Source organism: Agrilus planipennis, unplaced genomic scaffold (assembly GCF_000699045.2).
Source record: "Agrilus planipennis isolate EAB-ADULT unplaced genomic scaffold, Apla_2.0 scaffold302, whole genome shotgun sequence".
NCBI classification, from domain to species: Eukaryota; Metazoa; Arthropoda; class Insecta; order Coleoptera; family Buprestidae; genus Agrilus; species Agrilus planipennis.
Window position 1 is genome coordinate 278,173 of NW_020439071.1, and position 24,940 is coordinate 303,112.

General features: G+C 32.9%; 3 protein-coding genes across 4 annotated transcripts; all 3 read left to right on the forward strand.

Moving 5' to 3' along the window:
• Positions 1-250: 250 nt before the first annotated feature.
• LOC108742699 (transmembrane protease serine 9-like) lies at positions 251-8,534 on the forward strand. The gene is made up of 9 exons (XM_025977146.1): positions 251-347; positions 628-802; positions 998-1,397; positions 1,855-1,990; positions 3,552-3,565; positions 4,874-5,000; positions 5,135-5,294; positions 6,717-7,110; positions 8,314-8,534. Exons 1-9 carry the CDS (start codon positions 296-298, stop codon positions 8,461-8,463), a joined length of 1,608 nt encoding a protein of 535 aa, XP_025832931.1. The 5' UTR covers positions 251-295; the 3' UTR covers positions 8,464-8,534.
• A 1,153-nt stretch (positions 8,535-9,687) lies between these two features.
• On the forward strand, positions 9,688-24,898 carry LOC108742714 (ammonium transporter Rh type B). The gene is made up of 8 exons (XM_025977144.1): positions 9,688-9,743; positions 9,881-11,003; positions 19,374-20,172; positions 21,659-21,842; positions 21,948-22,098; positions 22,194-22,353; positions 22,539-22,840; positions 24,101-24,898. The coding sequence occupies exons 3-8, from the start codon at positions 19,905-19,907 to the stop codon at positions 24,443-24,445; spliced, it is 1,410 nt and encodes a 469-aa protein (XP_025832929.1). The 5' UTR covers positions 9,688-9,743; positions 9,881-11,003; positions 19,374-19,904; the 3' UTR covers positions 24,446-24,898.
• Positions 9,729-16,795, forward strand: LOC112903867 (ammonium transporter Rh type B). Of its 2 annotated transcripts, none has more exons than XM_018478014.2 (6): positions 9,729-9,955; positions 13,289-13,472; positions 13,578-13,728; positions 13,812-13,983; positions 14,169-14,470; positions 15,731-16,795. In XM_018478014.2, the coding sequence occupies exons 1-6, from the start codon at positions 9,835-9,837 to the stop codon at positions 16,073-16,075; spliced, it is 1,275 nt and encodes a 424-aa protein (XP_018333516.1). In that variant the 5' UTR covers positions 9,729-9,834; the 3' UTR covers positions 16,076-16,795. The 2 variants fall into 2 exon arrangements, with proteins under 2 accessions (XP_018333516.1, XP_025832930.1); XM_025977145.1 differs by having other exon boundaries at positions 13,824-13,983.
• Positions 24,899-24,940: the final 42 nt, after the last annotated feature.

Here is a 24,940-nt window from a genome sequence, read left to right on the forward strand (position 1 = left end):
AAACACCTTTTTCTTGTATTCCTGGACACCGTAATAAATTTTCAAGCATTTTCATTTAGTAGATACTTAACTTCGGCCTTAAAATGTCAACGTCTAGACCGAAAAGACCTATCTTCGTTTTTACGTTCAGTACGCAAATAAAAGATAAGTCTAGGATTTCTTTTCATTTTTATTAATTTACTATTTGTTTAGAAGTTATTATCTCATGGCCTTAAAAATTAATTGAAATTGACAAATATAAATAGATGAGACACCCTTCCTAATTATTTAATATCTAAGTCTTCCTTTTCATCAAATGATGCTCGTTCTTTTGGTTGTCGTCGTGTTCCTTGCTTCGGTCTCGTGGGGTAAGTTATTACAGCATAACTCATGATAAATTGTTCAGTACTCTAATTTAGAAAATTAAAATAAGAAAACAACAAACGAACATATAGTTTATGAAATCGCATCATCCTAAACCCCTGAATAACGTAAAAATCTATTTAAATCAACTGGATAATATTTTTCGTAATTTTACACATAAAAAATTTATTTTTGACGACCAACCAAAAAGTTGTAAATTCTATAGGTACTTTTGCCTAGAAATTTAGATGCTTAATTTTCATTTAACTTTCTTACGAATTACAGGATATCCCTATGCAGGGGCTGTTCCTCGACTTGACGGTAGAATTGTCGGGGGAAAACCTACAACCATAGAGGAATTTCCATATCAAGTATCATTATTGTACTGGAAAAGTCATACTTGTGGAGGTTCTCTCATTTCAGAACATTGGGTCGTGACTGCAGCGCACTGCACTTCCGGGTATAAAATTGAGCTTATTTATTTTACTTTACAAAAGCTGCAGTTGATAATCTGATACGTTGTAATCGTATAAATGATAATAAAAGTTATATTTTAATATTTGATGAGTGAACGATCTGAACCATATTATTAATTTTATTTATTATTGCCTTATATAGTTAAAGATTCATCCCTTAATTGAAACAAATCTTATAGGAGAACTGCATCATCTTATTCCGTGCGTTATGGTTCATCATATCGCAACTCAGGTGGTGACGTAGTTAGTGTTTCGTCGATCAATGTTCATCCTCAGTACAACGCTTGGCTTATCGACTACGACATTTCGATTATTCGTTTAGAAAATGTGATAACATTGGGCAACACTGCAGGATTGATTGGTTTACCATCACAACAACGAAAATTTTATGGTGGCGAAATAGCAACTGTAACTGGGTGGGGTACATTAAGAGAAGGAGGATTTCTTCCCAGCCAACTGCAGAGGGTAGAAGTTCCTTTGGTTTCAAGCAATGATTGTGTAGCTGCTTACGCAGGTCACGATGTTACAGAAAGAATGTTATGTGCTGGTTATATTGATGGAGGAAAAGACGCCTGTCAGGTAAATAATTGATTAATATATTTAAAAACAACCCTTTAAAACCGTCATAATCATAATAAAAAGTCAAACATTTGACCACGTTAAAATACACAATATTAACTTAACAAAAGTTAATTCACTTTTCAAATGCATTCATGAAAGAGGCTAACAAATTTTTTATTGTAAATCCAGGATTTTTTAGACCCTTATGAAGCATATTAAATTTTTTTTTACGTGTAGTACACAACGGATACAGTCCCTAACCAAATTTTCAAATTATGTGTAAATTAATATTTCAATCAACAGTAATAAGTTACAAAAATATTTCGTTATAATGTCGTGTAACAATTAAAATAGTATTAAATAATATAAATAAACACCTTCCGATAATTTAAAAATTAACATTTTCATCTTAGGTTAAATATCCATTAAACATATTTAATTTATCATTAATAATACCTCTTTATTTTTACGCCAGGGTGACTCCGGAGGTCCTTTAGTGATTGAAGGAGAATTAATAGGCATTGTCTCATGGGGATATGGTTGCGCAAGGCCAAATTATCCAGGAGTATACTCCAATGTACCTTCTTTAAGAAGTTATATAACAGAAATTTGTGGACTTTAGTTTCTTATATGTTTATTTGGTAATTTTAATTTTAATTTTAAATAAAATGTAATGTAATGTTGTTCATTATATATCTGATATGTACTACACCCAAATCCTATCCAATTAGGAATCAAGAAAATAGATGGAAAAATTTTGCACACACAAGACAAATGAGCAGAAAATACTTATTAAAAAAACACCTACAAATAATTAGAAACAGAGTTTGAACTGAGCTTGTCAAAAGGAAACATTCAAAAACGCCCTTTTAACTCCGAATTTCTTTTATATCAAATTAAAAAACAGTTTCGGCTAAGTAAAGGGGTTCAAATCACTGTACTAAAAACATAGGAATATAAAGTGAAGATTTTTAGTAACAGCAATACGTTTAATGTTTACTTTTCCAAATGTGTATGAACTAACGAAACAATGCACAAATGGAGTCCATTATCGTTTGTCAAACCCAGAAAGGCCGGTCAGGATATAATAACGAATGACAAAAGGATGACATCGACCACACGATATTCCTGGGGTTACAAATGGCAATTGCAAAATATTACAAAGTAACGTTAAAGCAAAAGCCACAGAAAATGAAATTTTTTTTACTATGGTTTGTTTGAATCCGTTGATTTGTTTTACAACACGACAAATGCACTTGTTTAATTTTGTATTTGCTTTTTATGTTTAAACTTTTCCGAAATATTTAGAGTTTTGATCTGTTCTATTGTAGATTTTTTTTACTTTGAACTGTCAAGTACTACAATGATTATTGAGAACTGGGGAAACAAAAATTTCTTGGTGAACTGCGACACCCGGATGGCAATAATCTAGTTATAGTTGGGACGTTAAAAATTGTCATAGCAAAACGCTTGTAAGCAACCTCTAAACGCTGCACCGCTTACTATTGTAATGTTCGTGGGTTTAACAAAATTAACTTCTAACACTGGTAACGACAAAAACTATTTATTTACATTAATTATTAAAGAACATAAAAACACTATTAAATTATTACTAAACTTAAGTTATGAATTATTCTATTTATTTACACTACTGTTGATATATCACTATTTACTACGCTATTTATTTCACTGCTATCACTGTCAATTTATTTCTCGATTCACTTCTGCAACTGTCAATTTATTTCTTCTTCGGCGATCGTCGCTTCCTTTAAATACTCTTTTGTTTACTTTCGGTAGCCTCCTCGAAACATCCGGATAGTTTCTTTTTTCTTTGAACATTAAGAAAGACGCCCGCGGCTAGTCGGCGAGTCTATAAGCCGTTCACGCACACGTGAGCCCGATCGCACACAAACACACTCGTGCTCGCTACACTATTATTCATTTATCTCTTTTCATGTAGCTATAAGGCACGATGCATCGGCTTACCAGTCGATATATAATAATACTCAATATCCTAATGTCCTGTCTCCTTATTAGTTGCAATACCATCATCAATAATAATTATAATCACTGATTGATAGATGCAGATAAATTCCTACTTATTAGATGCATATAATTTAACGTAACTATTAGAGCTGTTTTGACATCAGATTAATTCCTGCTATGTGCCAGACGACGGTCCTGAGGTATTAGGCGCCTACCTGCATTGAATACATTACTTCGGTAATAATATATTCATGTGTTTACTAATTATTGGGATGCATCAAACTGGACGGACGTCTATGTATATACATACCAAATTTATTGAACGCAATATACATCCTTATTTCCTATAGATACATATCACTAACACTTACCTACTAATAGTGAATACCGACTCTTACTTCCTATTGCATGTATGTAAACAAATATCTGATTGGTTAAGTAATTATCGAGAAAGGAGCCGAAAAATTGGAAGAAGTGGCTGATTTTCGGCAACTATAGGAAGTCAAATAAGTCAGGATAGAAGAAGTAGTAGAGATATAAAGCAGAAGATAGCTCAGGATCGAGTCGCCTTCAATAAAAAGAAGTCACTTCTATGCTTGCGAACGATTAATTTAGAAATTCGAAAAAGATTGTTATGGAGCTCGGCGCTGTACGGGTGCGAAACATGAACGGTGGGCGCTGCCAAAAGAAAAAGTTAGAAGCGTTTGAAATGTGGTGTTACCAGCGAATGATGAGGATACCGTTGATAAAGAAGGTTAGAAATGAAGCGGTATTAGAAGGAATAGGAAACAGAGGACTCTAAGGAAGTAAATAAGAAATATACAAGATAGGTTAGTAGGACACCTTTTCAGGCATGAAGGTCTAGTCAGAGACGTATTAGGGACAAAAACAGGAGTTAGGAGGAGTAGACCTAAATTAGATTACTGTTCACAAATCGTTAAGGATGTGGAATGTTCTAGTTTTAGGGAAATGCAAAGATTAGCTCATAGGAAAGGGTGGAGGTACGTGTCCAGGTAGTCGTAGGACTGAGGATCTTATGATGATGATGATGATGATGAAGTAATTATTATTATAAGTAACAACTAGTTCATAGTTCTTAATTACTGATGCTACATTTTAATTGTTCTTGTACTAAAATCAACTCGCAGAACTTAACAAGATTTAATTTACAAACAGAGCATGAAATCAGTTAAAAGTGAAATAATAATAACTGTTTTAATTTGCTACAATTTTTTTATGCTGCTGCAATACTCATACGACGTTAATGTTCTTTCATTAAACGGAAATTATCTGCATTCTACTTGGAAGCATAAAAGCTTTTATTTTTATTAATTTTTCGTGAGTAATTTAGATATATTGTTGTAACACGAGTTCATAAAATACGTAAATACTTAAACAAGTACGAATACAACACACTTAAAATCTACCAATAAAATAAAAAAGAATATAAAAGTTACAATATTATATAATAATAAAGTTAATAGTTTTTTAATTGTTTTTTTTATTAGAAATTTTTACTATTAATACTAGCGCAAAATAACGCAACGATTCGATTGCAATTTTTACAGTCAATGAGTTGCCCAAACATAAAGATGATAGTTATATTTTTACAATTATTGTTTAGCTACACCTGGGGTAAGTATAACTTTTATACATGTATTAGTGAAGGACTACAATATATAATAATCAATAATACTGTATAGAATTAAAGCCAAAGATTCATTTATTAATCAACCCCAACGTTAAAGTGAAAACTAAATGTTTTTTAGGCCTTCGTACAAACAATGCGGATTTTACTAAACTGATAGTTGGTGGCGCACCAGTCGATAAACCTTACATGGTGTCTGTACTAAAATGTGGTTCGCATGTGTGCGGTGGATCGATTTTATCCGAAAATTATATACTGACGGCAGCTCATTGCATAAATAAGTAATGTAAATCATAATATCTAATCCTTTGTTATTCTGGGTCGGAGCTATCCACGGTTCAAACTTTCATTGGAAGATAGTAAAAATTTATAAATGCCAAATACCTTCTTATCATACATATATCAATAACTTTCTTACCATTTGGAAGACTAATTTGATATAGGTACTTTTATAGTTAAGACGACTGTCTCACTCCTCTAATACTTAATTATTGTCAAAGGAGAGTAAAGCGACAAGCCCGGATTATTTTGAGTAAAAAAAAATAATGTGTGTTTGCTCAATTTTAATTATTGGTTGATTTGATGAACGTGTCTTACCGTTTTGCGGTCATAGGTCACGTAATATGCTAGATAGAGATTTCCCGCTTGTACCATTAGATGGGCCTTGAATTATAGAACAACTTTTATATAAATTTTTTTTTCTAAAGTATGCAGTTTTTTCATTATTTGAAGTGAAGTGTCGGAGATATCAACGGTGAGTTAAGCGACGAACCCCGATTCTCAATATTTATAATATTATATATATCTCCGAAACTACTCATCCGATTTTAAAAATTCTTTCACCAATATTTAGAAAGGACTTTCAGGGTGAACATAGGCCATATATTATTTCGTTAAAGTGAACGTGCTTTTCCTGAGCACCAAATCTGTAACGAAAGTCGACGAAAGAACGGTCGAGCGAATGCGACTCTTACGAACGCCGCAGCGCTACCTCATCAGTAACAATTATATGAATGCTTTCTGTACAAAATTCATACAGCTTAAAAAGGCTCTATATCTATATGCTAAAGTTAATTCACAAATTGATAAAAATACCGGGCGGAAAAGGCCGCGGGAACAGCTAGTAATTAATAAACGAAAAAGAAACCGACGAAACTGGAATGAGCAATCGTATTCTATCCAATTAATTGTTTCTGAACGTAAAACCGATTATCATAATCTCATCTAGGTATTTTCTACCGCAAAAGTAACATGCTTTGTTCCTACCATAAGGCTGAATCTTCAACTTTTTAACAAAAACTGTTTAATTATGAACAATAAGCAGTTTTACAGTTAAATACAAAACTTGATGAATGGTACAAATAATAAAAAAAAAAACAGAATTTGATGCATTTAATGTCAAAATGCCACTCCTATCAAGGGAGAATCCTAGAAATCGCGATTTACATTTAACATTTATTAATACGCATATATGTGTATCGCAAAAATTACAAATCGGATACAGTCAATAAATGACTTCAATTTGAAAATTTTGAGGTACTGGAAGGGGTAACGGTCCCCCTATCCCTCCTCTTCACGTAAAATCATTCGTGATTTGGTAGTCTTTCCAACATGGCATGTGCCCAACACCCATGAATAACAAGGAACGATTTTATGTATCAGTTTAATATTTTAACGAAATTAACACAATGTTTTGTCTTTAGCGCCTACCCCTGGACCTACTCAATTCGCGCTGGTTCTTCAATAATAAATGAGGGCGGTGAAATAAAAACATTGTCAGATATTTACGTACATCCCAATTATAACGATTCCTTAGACTACGACATTGCTATATTTCTATTAAAATCTCCACTAATTTATCGAGATGGTGTTATTAAGCCCGTTAAATTAGTAGCAGCCAACATAATTATTCCTAGTGGCACAGAAGCAGTTGTTAGTGGTTGGGGATTAACAGAAGAAGACGGCTCTCAATCTACACAACTTCTAGGTGTAACTGTACCTGTGGTGAGCAATACAATATGCCAAGAGGTATATGGCGCCATCACAGAACGTATGCTATGCGCAGGCAATGAAACTGGAGGTGGTGATGCCTGTTCCGTAAGTAAAAACTTTAACATCATTACCTTTCATTTAAACGGGTTGATAGATTTTTCTTCAATTTCTTTCATGTTTATCGTCATTATAGGGTCGTCAGTTCTAAGACTGGTTAGAAACGTACCTCCACTCCTTCCCAATCTGAGCTAATCTGGTGCTAGTATATCCCAAATTCTTACCTATTTGTGATCAGTAATTTAATCTAGGTCTAGCTCTACACCTCTTAACTCTTGTTTCTGCTCGTAATATGTATAATCTAGTATTATAAAACAGATCTTCTAATGCCTCACCTCATCGTCATCGTAGGGTCGCCAGTCCTAAAGACTGGTTGGACACGCACCTCCACTCTTTCCAATCCTGAGCTAATTATCGAATTTTTCTAAAACTAGAATATCCTACATCATCAACTATTTATGAACAATAATTTAATATCCTCCTCTTAACTCCTCTTCCCGCTTCTAATATGTCTCTAAGTAGCCCTTCATGTCCGACCTGTCCCACCTATTCTTTATTGACCCTGCTCCCCAACTCTTTCTATATCCCCCTATTTCTAACCTTCTCTATCTGTTAAGGAACCTTATTTGTGATATGCCGACGCAGGGACTTTATGGCATAAACATTTTCATATTTTATTATACCTTTTGTGTAAATTATATTGTTATTGGACTTAAATATATTTCCGAAATCTACGGTCACGTAGGCAAATTCGCAGAAGCACAAATGAGAGTTTATCCCATGCTTAGTATATTGTGCATTGATATTACCGTCAATAACCTCGTTATTGGGAGGGATAATTTGTCGATTTCGGAATCTAGTGTACAAAATTTTAAGTTTGATAGAACAGTTCTTTTGTAGACTCGCTGAGAGTAACTAGACTTTAGTTATTTTCATAATACATCAATGCAATCAATATTTATAATAAATTAGAATAAGTCGTAGTTGTAAGTTGTACAATAAATTCGTTATATTTACAACTCGGCGGTTCTATGGTCCTTCGAGTTATATATGTGGTACAATTGTACAAAAAGTTCGAATCAATAATTTGAATATTTCGAACGTAAAAAACACTATCCTCTTCATTCGCTTATAATACCACATTTCGAACGCTTCTAACCTTTCTTTTCCGCCGCGCCTGCCGTCCACGTTTCGCACTCGTACAATGCCGTGCTCCAAACATACACTTTTAACAATCTTTTCTTCTTTCAGAGTGATTCCGGTGGACCACTGGTATCATCCGAGTATGGTCAGATTGGTATTGTATCATGGGGATCAGGATGCGGCCGGCCTGGTCTTTATGGAGTGTATGCGAATGTTTCCAATATGCGACCATGGATTTCCTCCATTACAGGAATATAGTCACATTAATGCATGTACATAATACAGTCAATGTAAAATAAAAACTGATGCACGTGCTCTGTTATAACGTCCTTTCAGCTAAGTATTTACAACAATCCTAAACGGCAGAATTTATTTGTTCCATGATAACGTGACTCCAACTTCAATGCTAGCGTTAGAGTGTTACCTCCAAGAAACAAAAAACCAATCTGACCCAAAAGAAATATATATGTACATATGTAAAACCTTCAAAGGTTTCTTTTATATTTTTAAAATAAGCAATTACCAAAATATTCAGTCCATTTTTACTATTCTCTTATGAACAAGATCCTAACGCAGTTACTGAATAAATTTGTAGATAATAAAAACAAAAGCTGAAGTAGCGCAAATATCTACGATACTAAAATGGGATACAGGTACAAATAAACGACGAAACAAGAACAATGACAGTAATTTAGTTTCTAATTAAGTATCCATTGTGACTGTAAATGATTGCCGCAAATAAATTCATAGATGTTTCAGACAGATCATGTTTTCCGAACTCTTGATACAATAACAGCTTTTCAACTCTGAAACCATCCGTAATTTGTGACGGTAAGTAAATTATGTTGCCAAACCTCATTTATTATGTCAACATAATCAATCACTCCAACCATGCACCTATTGATATTCATACTTTATCATGAGGCATAGATTAAATTATATGCCTAGCAACATCAGCCATATGCCTATTTAGGAAAATTAGAAAAAATAAATCAAATGATTAATAAGTATGACCCCTGAAATCCCACAAAGGTGAATGGAAATTAAAATGAATTCTGCGGATGTATTAGTGGAAAATACGTGTTATATCTGCCAATTTTGTAAATTATGCACCCTTAATGTAAACCTCCCTGTCATTTTTCGACAAAATGCCCCCAAAGGTAACGGTTCGCTTACAATAACATTCGTTTTCATTTGTTGTCAATCAGTGGGTATCTAGTAAGATTAGGGCATGGCTCCTTTTACACATAGATTACATGAAGACCCTGTATATCTAGAGGCACACATTTCATTTAATGAGACGGCACCAAATAATTCATAACAAACCAATTCAAAGTAGTTTGTTTACAATTGAGTTAACTGTACTGTACCATGATACAATTTCCTTCGAATTCTACGATTGCAATTACGTTGTTAGCCTATGTAAACACTGGTACGAACATGATGAGCTACTGCTTGTTGATACGCCTTAGATATTTTAAATAATAAAACACACGCTACTTTTTAACAAACTCAGTACACCGCAATCGTTTCTGCAGGTAACATCAAAAGAGACAGCTTCATTTTTAATAAATACTTATTGCAAAGCCTGCATCTATTAGCAATTATTGTAATAATTACCAGATTGTGATGTCGGACCATCGTAGGGATGTGTTTGTACTTTTATTTGTTCAAGTGACCATCTTTATCTTGTTTGGATATTTCGTTCGATACGATGAAAGCCAAAAAGGAGAAAATACCATCTACTTCAGTAAGTGCATGCTAGCTTAAGTTCAAGTGTAAAACCCCTATCCTATTATATCATGTACAGTCAGAGTAAGGTCCTACATAGGTACATATTTGAAAGGAAACTGTTATTTAGAAGTAAAAAGTAAATTTCTTCTCTCATCGCCTCCACGAGAAGTTGAAGAGTTTGAATCCAACGATTTTCGATCTCAACATTGAGGCTTCGATCAGAAGACCGAGGCGGTCATTACAACTGACTCATAACAGAAGCTAAAGCATGCAGACATCGGCTTCAAGTCTTCAACAACTCAAGGAGGTAATGATAGAAGGAATGTCCTGTATTTGTTGAAATATGTTGGAGAGACTGATTCAAGACTTCGTGGAAATGTTTCAGAACTGCAATAAGATCCATGACGACCGCCATTTGCTATCATAATTTGAAGTTTTTTTGTCACATGTACTTTTCAGAAATACAGTTACTGTGATACTTTTTTACCTTTTAAATGTGGAATTCATTTTTGCAGCAACATACAAAATGTTCTTTTCCCATTTTTTGTTTATAATGTAGTTATTAACAAATCAATAAATGTAAAATATAAACATTTTTCGCTATTCCAATATTTGGACTAATTCTGTAGGTAATGCAATAAAAAACACATGAAAATGAAACTACTAAATAGCCAATCAAAATTCTAGTTCGAAAAACATCATTTTAAAAAGCAGGATATTTCCAACATAAAACGTGCACACGTCAATTATTAAGCAAACACGAGAAATAACGGGAAAGATAAACAAAGCGTATCTGCCTCAAATTACCGACCATATACACATTTGTTTACTGTTTATGACAACTTGTTTTACCTTTTATCATTTTAAAAGCTCGTATGTCATCCGGAGTCTAGTAGCGACACCCACGACTAATAATAATAATGAAAACGCGTTAATAAAAAATATGAGTATCGGGGTCAACCACGAAAATTTGCGCATTAAACGTAATTAAATTAAAAAGTTTTTTTAACTTTTTGAGCTTACTATCGTGTTTCAGCATTTTCATTTTGTCACTCTCTCCCCAGGTTTCGTTAATCTTTAATGAAACTGATAATTTCTTGTATTAATAGCTTCTGAAAGTTGATACCATTTTCATAATTTTGTATGGCACTTAAAAATGCCTCCTTCAATTTTATGATCTTCTTCATTATCGACAAAATAATTTTCACGACGGCTTAGTGCCTGTCCTGGAATATTTTGAGCCTGTCCTAGTTGCTAGCCTAATGAGCTTGAGTTAACGACGATTTAGGGTAGGGTAAGCGGTATTTTTCAAAAGGTAATGCCTCCCACGTAAGAGAATATCCCTGTTCGTCACTACATTATAATATAATGAATAACTGATGTACATCTAGCTTTATCCCTTCAAAAAAGTGCATGTTACTTATCCTAACGAGCATTGACTTAACTTCATTAGCATTAACATATTCTTTTGAATGTATTCACTCAAATGATCTCTTGAGGTCAAGAATTTCTTTTCATAAGCCACAGAATACATCTATATTTCAGCCTGATTCTTTACAAATTCTACGCAGTTTTCTTTCAAGCATTTAAGAAACATGAACGGTGATTTTTGGCGAAGAAGCAACATGAACCAACGGAATATCAGTTATGAATTTTCAAATATAAAGTCTTTAAGGGTGCAGAGAATTCGAAGAATGGGTGATATGCTAGTGTTATTGTCGCTTCAACTATTTCTACTTATAATGTTCGTAGAATTTTCAAAATATTACCCCGACGCTGATGCAAGCGACTTACATACGTCATCTCATCCCGTTTTCGGAGGCTTTGATCCAAATCTAAACACTTACAGGAAATATAACAGCAGTAAGTTATAATATGTATAGTAATACACGGGAATATCGTCAAAAATCTACAAGTATTTTATCTTTCATTTACTCATAAGTGTTTGTATATGTTCTCTTTTAATACCAACAAAAATGAAATATGTACGCATACAGACTAAGACCTCCACTCACCCTAACCATACGCGAATAATTGCTGGGCTTATAGAGGAAAATAATTCCAAGTTTAACAAAAACTGAATTAAATCAAGAAATTAATTATGGTGATTGGATTAAGGAATTTGTAATCAGGATGTATTGTTTGTTAAAAAGGAATGGTTGTCCTTTCTGTAAGAGATTATTGCATTTGCTCAAGCAAGTATCTTGAGCACTAATTTAAAATATCATTTGTATCTATTTAATCCTTTTTTTAGTTTGAATATTCTTTTTTGGTAACTAACTAATGTTTAGGTGAAACAGAATTCATGCTGGCAAATTTTGTATGCAATGCAATTTGTATTTGTTCTGATATCATGATAATTGTTTATCATACAAAAGCTCACTAGGAAAGCTCCAATTTCTTAACTGTAAAATAAATACCTTAAAATCAAATTAACAAAACTTAATTATTTACAAAAAATATGCGAAATTCGAGTAGAACAGCAGAAACAACCGCCACTAAAATCGGCATTAAAAATTTGAAATGTGAAGCACAAAGTGAAATAAAAGTGCAATGGAATCTGCTCTTAGATGAAAATTAAGATCCATAATAATAACACAAGATGAAATTTTAAAATTTCGTTTTTACTATAAATTGAAATCTTTTCTACAAAAGGAGACAGCTACATTAAGCACACCGGGTGAGACAAAGACAACTACAAGGTTATGGTTTATCAGTATCAGTTGATACATTGTGTTACATACTTATTATCGAATAATATTTAAGGAAATCTAATGGTCAATAATAATAACCATGTTCCCTTAGCAAATTTATAAATGAAACTTACAAATAAAAACCTTGAGATGTACCAAAAATTGAAAATTACTTACATTAATGTTTTCATAGTATCCTTGAAAGGTAAATACTAAAGGATAAATGAATCCACAGCAGCAACTCCGAGCTTTTTCACATGAAAACACTTCTAAATTAACAACAAATAATAACAGTCCATAATTCAAACACAAGCACAACGAATGTTATTGAAATTTAACTATTAAAACCACGATTCGGTATAACTCCATATTAGATCCTCGTTCTTTTGCCGGCACAGCGTTAGGAATGACTTAGGTCATTTGATAAGATATTCAAATCCAAAAACAACGTGATCTCGTGATAAAAAAGCTTATTTTTCATGGTTTACAGCACCATCTTGCATTACATTGCTAAAACATATAGCCTGCGCATACGTCTCAGTAGTTTTTGAATTTGTTGGTGGGAACCGATTTTAGACAATCGCACATTAACAATGACAATTTAATATTGAGAAATATAATACGAATAATATTGTAGAATACCATTTCCTTTATAGTGTTCCAGGATATACATGTTATGGTGTTTCTTGGATTCGGATTCTTGATGGCTTTCTTAAAAAAATATGGCTACAGCTCGATAGGATTCAATTTTTTCTTGGCAGCTATTCTTGTACAATGGGCCATTTTATGTCGTGGGTTCTTTCACCTGAGCAACTTAAAAATTCCAATCAGCGTAGAAAGGTACAACGCCAACACACAATGCACCTACAGATGGCAAATATTAACTTCTCGCTTTTGATAAATAGCTCTAACACAAAAATTAATTAATATTTTTAACTTCCCAAGCCTTGTGGAAGCAGATATAGCAGTAGCAAGTGTACTTATATCAATGGGTGTTCTTCTTGGACAAACAACTCTCTTACAATTAATAATTATGGGTATTATTGAAATAGCCGTATACCAATGTAATTTTTACGTAGGGGATGAAATTTTGAAGGTATTAACAGTGGGCCATTATACAATAGCTCACCTTAAACACACTAGTATCAAATACAACAGTTATAAGCTTATAAATTGAAGTTATATTTAAAGATTGCAGATGCAGGAGCCTCAATTTTTGTTCACACATTTGGAGCTTATTTTGGTTTAGCTGCAAGTTTTGCTTTAAGCCGTTTTAAACGAAAGAATGACATTGAATCAGACAAGAGCTTGGAATCATCAAATTATACATCAGACCTTTTTGCAATGATAGGTAAAAATGTGAACATAATCTCAGTTAAAACGAGTACAGATCTTGCTGTTTCTGTAGCCCTTTGAAAATGAATGAAAAGATCTAAAAAGTGTAATGTCTAATAATAAAAAAAAGACGAAAACAAATTTCTCAAACTAATTAAAAAATTGTAATTGTCACAAATTAAACTCTTAATTAATTTCTAGGAACCATCTTCTTGTGGATTTATTGGCCTAGTTTTAATTCTGCAGAACTATCAGGTGATGATCAACACAGGGCTATAATAAACACTTATCTGTCTTTAGCAGCGTCTTGTGCAACTGCTTTCGCTTTTTCGGCAATTTTAACGCCCGATACCAAATTCGATATGGTTCATGTACAGAATTCAACATTAGCTGGGGGTGTCGCTATTGGTGCCTCCGTTAATATGATGATTCAGCCGTACGGCGCCATTTTTTTAGGAATGCTGGCCGGAGCTTTATCTGTCATCGGATATAACTATATTACCGTGAGTTCATAAAATTCAAAAAGTTATTTGTTACATTACAGCTTTTGTCAATTTTAAATGATAACTATTAAATTGATAAAATAATCAAAATTAAATAGAAATTGTTGAAAACGCTTCAGGTAAAACCAAAGGTAGTATATTCGCACTGATTGTCCAACATTACGATAATGGTAAACCGCCACCGCAAAAGCTGAGCACGGGTTATTTTACTAATGGATTTGGTCGAGCGCGAAATAATTCAGTAATCGATACTAACAATGTATTGCTCACTACTAATGTAATGCAGCTAGATAATTTTGGTTTGATAATATCAGAGATGAGTTTCACAATAGGATCTATAATAGAGTCAGAATTCAAAATTTCATCAGGAAGAATAAATTATTCTGCGAACGAGCGACAAACCTTCGGTACTTGTTTATGAGAAGATATTTACTACATCAAAAACCTGGTAAAATGATTCCGATTCTAGATACATTTACTTTGAACAAATCAGTTAATTAACACTTCAAATCAAGTACAATAACAAGGAGAGGATCCTGACGGCTTCATCTCGCCGATAAGGAATTTATCAATGTTATTAACATCAATAAATAAATAAATAAAAGTAAAACAAAAATACTGGTGTACAAAGGAAGAAAAAGTAGGGAAAGAGCGAATATAAAGATAGGAGACGAAAAATTAGAAGAAGTGACTGATTTAAAATATCTAGGAAGTCAGATATGTCAGGACGGAAGGAATAGTAAGGATATAAAGCAGACGATACCACAGGGTCGAGTCGCCTTCAATAAAAATAAGTCACTTCCATGCTTACGAACGATTAATTAAGAAATTCAGAAAAGATTGTTGAAAGAGTATGTTTGGAGTAAGTGTAGTGTTACTGGCGGATGATGTGGACATAAAGAGGTATTAGAAAGAATAGAAAAATAGAGGACTCTACGGAAATCAATAAAAAATAGGCGAGATAGATTAGTAGGACACCTTCTCAAGCATAAAGAGCTATGTAGAGACATATTAGAAGCAGAAAAAGGAGTAACGAGGAGTAGAGGCAGACCTAGATTAGATTACAGTTCTAAGGATGTGGGATGTTCTAGTTTTAGGAAAATGCGAAGATAAGCTTAGGATAGGAAGGAGTGGAGGTGCGTGTCCAACTAGTCTTGGGACTGACGACCTTCTCATGATGATGATTAACATTAATACATTTTTCATTCACAGCGTTACCTATAAAATGCAGATATAGTTAGGATTATTTATTACCTTTAGCCATGGATCGACAGGAATCTGCACATTCATGACACCTGTGGAGTACACAATCTTCATGGAATGCCTGGAGTTTTGGCAGCTCTAGTGTCAGCAATTTTAGCAGCTATAGCTACCGAAAGCCAGTACCACACAGGACTCTACGACATATTCCCGGCACGAGCTCCAACAATTCCATCATTCAATCAAGACGTTTACAGGCATATTCAGGGCGACGGCAGGACTGCTATGCAACAAGCCGGTTATCAAATACTTGCTCTTATCATGACTGTTGTGGTGGCTATAGTGACCGGGTTTCTTACAGGTATTTCAAATAAAACCCTTTGCTTTCATTATTCCTTTCTATAAAACAATTTTTAAAACCAACATGGAATGAAAAGTTGCTTTTTCCTATAAAACCGACAACCCACTTGTCTTCCTCATTTACAAATCTTTATCAACTTAATATCATACTATACTTACCAAAAAAACACCTTAATAAAGGCATGTAAATAAGAACAGATCAATAAATCTAACAATTGGTAATGTTACTTACACAACACACCCCCCATACAATTACGTAAAATGTTTTGAAAATAGTGAGTCTTTCGTGTTATTTTTCCCTCTAAATTTTTAAATAGAGTAAAAGTGCAGCATTATTTGCGACAGTTTGATGTATAAAGCGTCACAAGTCTTTTAATTAGCCTAACACGTAAATGTAGAGATATCAACGATCAATATGTGAAATGTAACAACTAAGTGCATGCTAGAATGAGATTAGATCTTTTAGAGTGTCATTAGTTAATTTGAGATAATTTAATAGAAAAGCGTTGCAAGCTGCTATGAATCTTAGGACTGAAACAATTTTTAAAAAAACACCTTTCTAATTAAGGTAATGTTTTTAAAATATAAAAAAAATAAAATTCTTAAAGTACACTGTTCATTACAACATTACTCGAAGCCCTTCAAAGCTCATATATTACAACCATCAATTCGTGTTATAAAAAAACTAAACACCAATTAATATTCCCCTTAATTAATGGTCCTGAAGTCTTAGTAATGATTGCCCAAATAAAGAACAAAGTATATTTATTTAAACATTGTCAGGGACACAGGATTCGGNTTGCCTAAGTTATTACATATACAAAAGATTGCAATATTTCCCATTAATAAAGTTCGTCAGTAGTGTTACAGAATGAGTCATTTGTTTTGTTTCATAATACATTATCGTAACACATTTATTGCACGTAAAAGGTTATCTCTGACAAACAATTTGTTTTTAATGTATTAGCTGTGTAACTTAAACAATTTACACCAAAAACAAAAATATTAAAGCTGCATCAAAACAAACGCATATCAGCAAACAAACAATTAATTTTACTGATTATTAGGTACTGTTCATACACATAAATAAAATCATTTATTGTCAATTAAAATCCAACTTTTTATATTGTAATTTTTTATTGGCTTGGAGAAATAACAAAAATATTTCAATGCAGACTTTGAACTAGCACTTGACTAATGGGAGAAGCGACGACACCGAATCCCTTTTTGTCCTTGACACAAATGCTGTAAAGGATTTTCAATTATTGTTAGAGCTTTTCACACTGGGAAGTTCCAAAGTACATCCCCTAGGACGCAGGATCCTAAAAAGATGTTTTTGGTACTGCTTATCACAAATTAATACCATCGTCACTGGTTAGGTACTTAATTCTTATACGTAAATTAAATGGCAAACTTTTCCTTTAATAAACAACTGCACAGCTTGTTTTTTTCATGGTAACGACTGCTAATTTTAAATTGTAATTTTACATTACTTTACAACAATTCTTTGCCAACACATTTATTTTTATTTAGAAGGTATGTAACAGGAAGTTTTAAAACATTATTAAAGTTCTCTCCCGCTCAAGGCGAAACACATAAATTCATGTTCATATAATAAGTTTCTGGAAGACTGAACACATGTATGTATTTTAAATTACACATTATCCACAAATAACTATAATTGTAAGCACATTATTTAAACCACAAGTAGTTTATAAAAATCATTGTTCGTTAAAAATAGCAAACTTTCTCGATCGATTTGTTTAAATTTAGGTTTTATGAGTAACTGTTTTACACAAAAAAAAATCTTAACTAACGAACACAGTCGTAAAAAATAAAATGAAAAATCGCTTGTAAAATTTATTTAGCGTACCTAATTGCAATGGTATAAATATAGGTATTCACTTATCAAAAACCGATTTGTTTGTTATAAACTTCAATCGATATTTATTTAATCTACATAATAACTACTCCTTGAACATAAGTATTCCAATTTTCAATTCAATAAATAACTAATTGTAAGTAATACAAGTGGACGCTAAAATTCAAAGGCACTAAGATGCGTAAATTTAAACAATAGGAACAAAATTAGTTACTAGGAAACTGTGTTCGTTTTCTTTTTGTCTTACCAAGTGTAAATGTAGTTTATTTGTAGAAATCTATAACAAAACTATATGTGTAAATATGGAACTGTGAACATTCATTATACAAAATTGTACATGGAACAAAATCAAGATTTCCAGAGGTACATTTATAACATTATTATTAATTGTTTTCTTCGATTTTGGTCCATTACGAGATTTGCCTTCTTCTTGCACTCCAAACATGTGTGAATATCACACAGGAAACAATTTTTATAGATACATATTTATTTTTAAAAACTTTAAATAAATTTAGTTAGTTAAAAACCAAAGGTGACCACTGTCTCTGCCAAACAGACTAGACGTTTATTTACAAAGAAACCTTCATAATATACTTGACCTATAAAATAAAATATAAACTATTTCCATTTTTTTGTTATTAAGCTGTTATTATTGTCAAAAGAATAAAATTTTTATTTAACCGTTCGTACAAAAATCGTTGCAAAAACACATTTGAATAATAAATTTTATAAGTGTATGAGGTAGATTTTCTTGAGCAACCGCAAACTTCATCTAAAATGGATTTTATAACCTTTTCAATGTAAATTTTATTAGACTAGAAGGTGTATGAAACATAACTAAGTGATCAATTTTAAAAAGATATTTATATAAACGCCCGAAAACAACAACCACTTTACCATCTTTTTTATTAGCCATTACGGCAATTAAATTGGACATTGTTTCCCGAATTCGAGAAAATTATATTTTTAAAGAATCCTCTAATTAATAATAATAATTAAAGCAGTCACCTTTTGGTTTATTTCTAACAATTCTAAAGCCCAATTTAATTACCTAGTAAATAAAGGAAACAATATTAGAGTTAACATTGCCGATTTTTTTTTTTCGAACACGTCAACAAACAACTGCAACAGTTACAAAACAGATCACAATAGTTTCCTGAAATAAGCGAATGGAAATTCGGTTGTACTTGCGGGAAATTGTTACCTTATAATAGTATAAGCAAAGGAATTTCAGCTTTACATGGTATTAGTCGAATATTCTCTACAAATACATAAGTATCTAAATTGAGAATAAGAGTTATTTGGTCGGAATTGTTTCGGGCAGTATTATTCCAAGGTTTGCATTGTATACTTCGTTTAGTTTCTGTAGCGATGTGACCTTCAGTTTGACCGGCGCAAAGTAGAAAAGAACAGCACTAGGTCAGAAAAGAAAGGAGACAACTCTCNTCACTCTCTCCCCAGGTTTCGTTAATCTTTAATGAAACTGATAATTTCTTGTATTAATAGCTTCTGAAAGTTGATACCATTTTCATAATTTTGTATGGCACTTAAAAATGCCTCCTTCAATTTTATGATCTTCTTCATTATCGACAAAATAATTTTCACGACGGCTTAGTGCCTGTCCTGGAATATTTTGAGCCTGTCCTAGTTGCTAGCCTAATGAGCTTGAGTTAACGACGATTTAGGGTAGGGTAAGCGGTATTTTTCAAAAGGTAATGCCTCCCACGTAAGAGAATATCCCTGTTCGTCACTACATTATAATATAATGAATAACTGATGTACATCTAGCTTTATCCCTTCAAAAAAGTGCATGTTACTTATCCTAACGAGCATTGACTTAACTTCATTAGCATTAACATATTCTTTTGAATGTATTCACTCAAATGATCTCTTGAGGTCAAGAATTTCTTTTCATAAGCCACAGAATACATCTATATTTCAGCCTGATTCTTTACAAATTCTACGCAGTTTTCTTTCAAGCATTTAAGAAACATGAACGGTGATTTTTGGCGAAGAAGCAACATGAACCAACGGAATATCAGTTATGAATTTTCAAATATAAAGTCTTTAAGGGTGCAGAGAATTCGAAGAATGGGTGATATGCTAGTGTTATTGTCGCTTCAACTATTTCTACTTATAATGTTCGTAGAATTTTCAAAATATTACCCCGACGCTGATGCAAGCGACTTACATACGTCATCTCATCCCGTTTTCGGAGGCTTTGATCCAAATCTAAACACTTACAGGAAATATAACAGCAGTAAGTTATAATATGTATAGTAATACACGGGAATATCGTCAAAAATCTACAAGTATTTTATCTTTCATTTACTCATAAGTGTTTGTATATGTTCTCTTTTAATACCAACAAAAATGAAATATGTACGCATACAGACTAAGACCTCCACTCACCCTAACCATACGCGAATAATTGCTGGGCTTATAGAGGAAAATAATTCCAAGTTTAACAAAAACTGAATTAAATCAAGAAATTAATTATGGTGATTGGATTAAGGAATTTGTAATCAGGATGTATTGTTTGTTAAAAAGGAATGGTTGTCCTTTCTGTAAGAGATTATTGCATTTGCTCAAGCAAGTATCTTGAGCACTAATTTAAAATATCATTTGTATCTATTTAATCCTTTTTTTAGTTTGAATATTCTTTTTTGGTAACTAACTAATGTTTAGGTGAAACAGAATTCATGCTGGCAAATTTTGTATGCAATGCAATTTGTATTTGTTCTGATATCATGATAATTGTTTATCATACAAAAGCTCACTAGGAAAGCTCCAATTTCTTAACTGTAAAATAAATACCTTAAAATCAAATTAACAAAACTTAATTATTTACAAAAAATATGCGAAATTCGAGTAGAACAGCAGAAACAACCGCCACTAAAATCGGCATTAAAAATTTGAAATGTGAAGCACAAAGTGAAATAAAAGTGCAATGGAATCTGCTCTTAGATGAAAATTAAGATCCATAATAATAACACAAGATGAAATTTTAAAATTTCGTTTTTACTATAAATTGAAATCTTTTCTACAAAAGGAGACAGCTACATTAAGCACACCGGGTGAGACAAAGACAACTACAAGGTTATGGTTTATCAGTATCAGTTGATACATTGTGTTACATACTTATTATCGAATAATATTTAAGGAAATCTAATGGTCAATAATAATAACCATGTTCCCTTAGCAAATTTATAAATGAAACTTACAAATAAAAACCTTGAGATGTACCAAAAATTGAAAATTACTTACATTAATGTTTTCATAGTATCCTTGAAAGGTAAATACTAAAGGATAAATGAATCCACAGCAGCAACTCCGAGCTTTTTCACATGAAAACACTTCTAAATTAACAACAAATAATAACAGTCCATAATTCAAACACAAGCACAACGAATGTTATTGAAATTTAACTATTAAAACCACGATTCGGTATAACTCCATATTAGATCCTCGTTCTTTTGCCGGCACAGCGTTAGGAATGACTTAGGTCATTTGATAAGATATTCAAATCCAAAAACAACGTGATCTCGTGATAAAAAAGCTTATTTTTCATGGTTTACAGCACCATCTTGCATTACATTGCTAAAACATATAGCCTGCGCATACGTCTCAGTAGTTTTTGAATTTGTTGGTGGGAACCGATTTTAGACAATCGCACATTAACAATGACAATTTAATATTGAGAAATATAATACGAATAATATTGTAGAATACCATTTCCTTTATAGTGTTCCAGGATATACATGTTATGGTGTTTCTTGGATTCGGATTCTTGATGGCTTTCTTAAAAAAATATGGCTACAGCTCGATAGGATTCAATTTTTTCTTGGCAGCTATTCTTGTACAATGGGCCATTTTATGTCGTGGGTTCTTTCACCTGAGCAACTTAAAAATTCCAATCAGCGTAGAAAGGTACAACGCCAACACACAATGCACCTACAGATGGCAAATATTAACTTCTCGCTTTTGATAAATAGCTCTAACACAAAAATTAATTAATATTTTTAACTTCCCAAGCCTTGTGGAAGCAGATATAGCAGTAGCAAGTGTACTTATATCAATGGGTGTTCTTCTTGGACAAACAACTCTCTTACAATTAATAATTATGGGTATTATTGAAATAGCCGTATACCAATGTAATTTTTACGTAGGGGATGAAATTTTGAAGGTATTAACAGTGGGCCATTATACAATAGCTCACCTTAAACACACTAGTATCAAATACAACAGTTATAAGCTTATAAATTGAAGTTATATTTAAAGATTGCAGATGCAGGAGCCTCAATTTTTGTTCACACATTTGGAGCTTATTTTGGTTTAGCTGCAAGTTTTGCTTTAAGCCGTTTTAAACGAAAGAATGACATTGAATCAGACAAGAGCTTGGAATCATCAAATTATACATCAGACCTTTTTGCAATGATAGGTAAAAATGTGAACATAATCTCAGTTAAAACGAGTACAGATCTTGCTGTTTCTGTAGCCCTTTGAAAATGAATGAAAAGATCTAAAAAGTGTAATGTCTAATAATAAAAAAAAGACGAAAACAAATTTCTCAAACTAATTAAAAAATTGTAATTGTCACAAATTAAACTCTTAATTAATTTCTAGGAACCATCTTCTTGTGGATTTATTGGCCTAGTTTTAATTCTGCAGAACTATCAGGTGATGATCAACACAGGGCTATAATAAACACTTATCTGTCTTTAGCAGCGTCTTGTGCAACTGCTTTCGCTTTTTCGGCAATTTTAACGCCCGATACCAAATTCGATATGGTTCATGTACAGAATTCAACATTAGCTGGGGGTGTCGCTATTGGTGCCTCCGTTAATATGATGATTCAGCCGTACGGCGCCATTTTTTTAGGAATGCTGGCCGGAGCTTTATCTGTCATCGGATATAACTATATTACCGTGAGTTCATAAAATTCAAAAAGTTATTTGTTACATTACAGCTTTTGTCAATTTTAAATGATAACTATTAAATTGATAAAATAATCAAAATTAAATAGAAATTGTTGAAAACGCTTCAGGTAAAACCAAAGGTAGTATATTCGCACTGATTGTCCAACATTACGATAATGGTAAACCGCCACCGCAAAAGCTGAGCACGGGTTATTTTACTAATGGATTTGGTCGAGCGCGAAATAATTCAGTAATCGATACTAACAATGTATTGCTCACTACTAATGTAATGCAGCTAGATAATTTTGGTTTGATAATATCAGAGATGAGTTTCACAATAGGATCTATAATAGAGTCAGAATTCAAAATTTCATCAGGAAGAATAAATTATTCTGCGAACGAGCGACAAACCTTCGGTACTTGTTTATGAGAAGATATTTACTACATCAAAAACCTGGTAAAATGATTCCGATTCTAGATACATTTACTTTGAACAAATCAGTTAATTAACACTTCAAATCAAGTACAATAACAAGGAGAGGATCCTGACGGCTTCATCTCGCCGATAAGGAATTTATCAATGTTATTAACATCAATAAATAAATAAATAAAAGTAAAACAAAAATACTGGTGTACAAAGGAAGAAAAAGTAGGGAAAGAGCGAATATAAAGATAGGAGACGAAAAATTAGAAGAAGTGACTGATTTAAAATATCTAGGAAGTCAGATATGTCAGGACGGAAGGAATAGTAAGGATATAAAGCAGACGATACCACAGGGTCGAGTCGCCTTCAATAAAAATAAGTCACTTCCATGCTTACGAACGATTAATTAAGAAATTCAGAAAAGATTGTTGAAAGAGTATGTTTGGAGTAAGTGTAGTGTTACTGGCGGATGATGTGGACATAAAGAGGTATTAGAAAGAATAGAAAAATAGAGGACTCTACGGAAATCAATAAAAAATAGGCGAGATAGATTAGTAGGACACCTTCTCAAGCATAAAGAGCTATGTAGAGACATATTAGAAGCAGAAAAAGGAGTAACGAGGAGTAGAGGCAGACCTAGATTAGATTACAGTTCTAAGGATGTGGGATGTTCTAGTTTTAGGAAAATGCGAAGATAAGCTTAGGATAGGAAGGAGTGGAGGTGCGTGTCCAACTAGTCTTGGGACTGACGACCTTCTCATGATGATGATTAACATTAATACATTTTTCATTCACAGCGTTACCTATAAAATGCAGATATAGTTAGGATTATTTATTACCTTTAGCCATGGATCGACAGGAATCTGCACATTCATGACACCTGTGGAGTACACAATCTTCATGGAATGCCTGGAGTTTTGGCAGCTCTAGTGTCAGCAATTTTAGCAGCTATAGCTACCGAAAGCCAGTACCACACAGGACTCTACGACATATTCCCGGCACGAGCTCCAACAATTCCATCATTCAATCAAGACGTTTACAGGCATATTCAGGGCGACGGCAGGACTGCTATGCAACAAGCCGGTTATCAAATACTTGCTCTTATCATGACTGTTGTGGTGGCTATAGTGACCGGGTTTCTTACAGGTATTTCAAATAAAACCCTTTGCTTTCATTATTCCTTTCTATAAAACAATTTTTAAAACCAACATGGAATGAAAAGTTGCTTTTTCCTATAAAACCGACAACCCACTTGTCTTCCTCATTTACAAATCTTTATCAACTTAATATCATACTATACTTACCAAAAAAACACCTTAATAAAGGCATGTAAATAAGAACAGATCAATAAATCTAACAATTGGTAATGTTACTTACACAACACACCCCCCATACAATTACGTAAAATGTTTTGAAAATAGTGAGTCTTTCGTGTTATTTTTCCCTCTAAATTTTTAAATAGAGTAAAAGTGCAGCATTATTTGCGACAGTTTGATGTATAAAGCGTCACAAGTCTTTTAATTAGCCTAACACGTAAATGTAGAGATATCAACGATCAATATGTGAAATGTAACAACTAAGTGCATGCTAGAATGAGATTAGATCTTTTAGAGTGTCATTAGTTAATTTGAGATAATTTAATAGAAAAGCGTTGCAAGCTGCTATGAATCTTAGGACTGAAACAA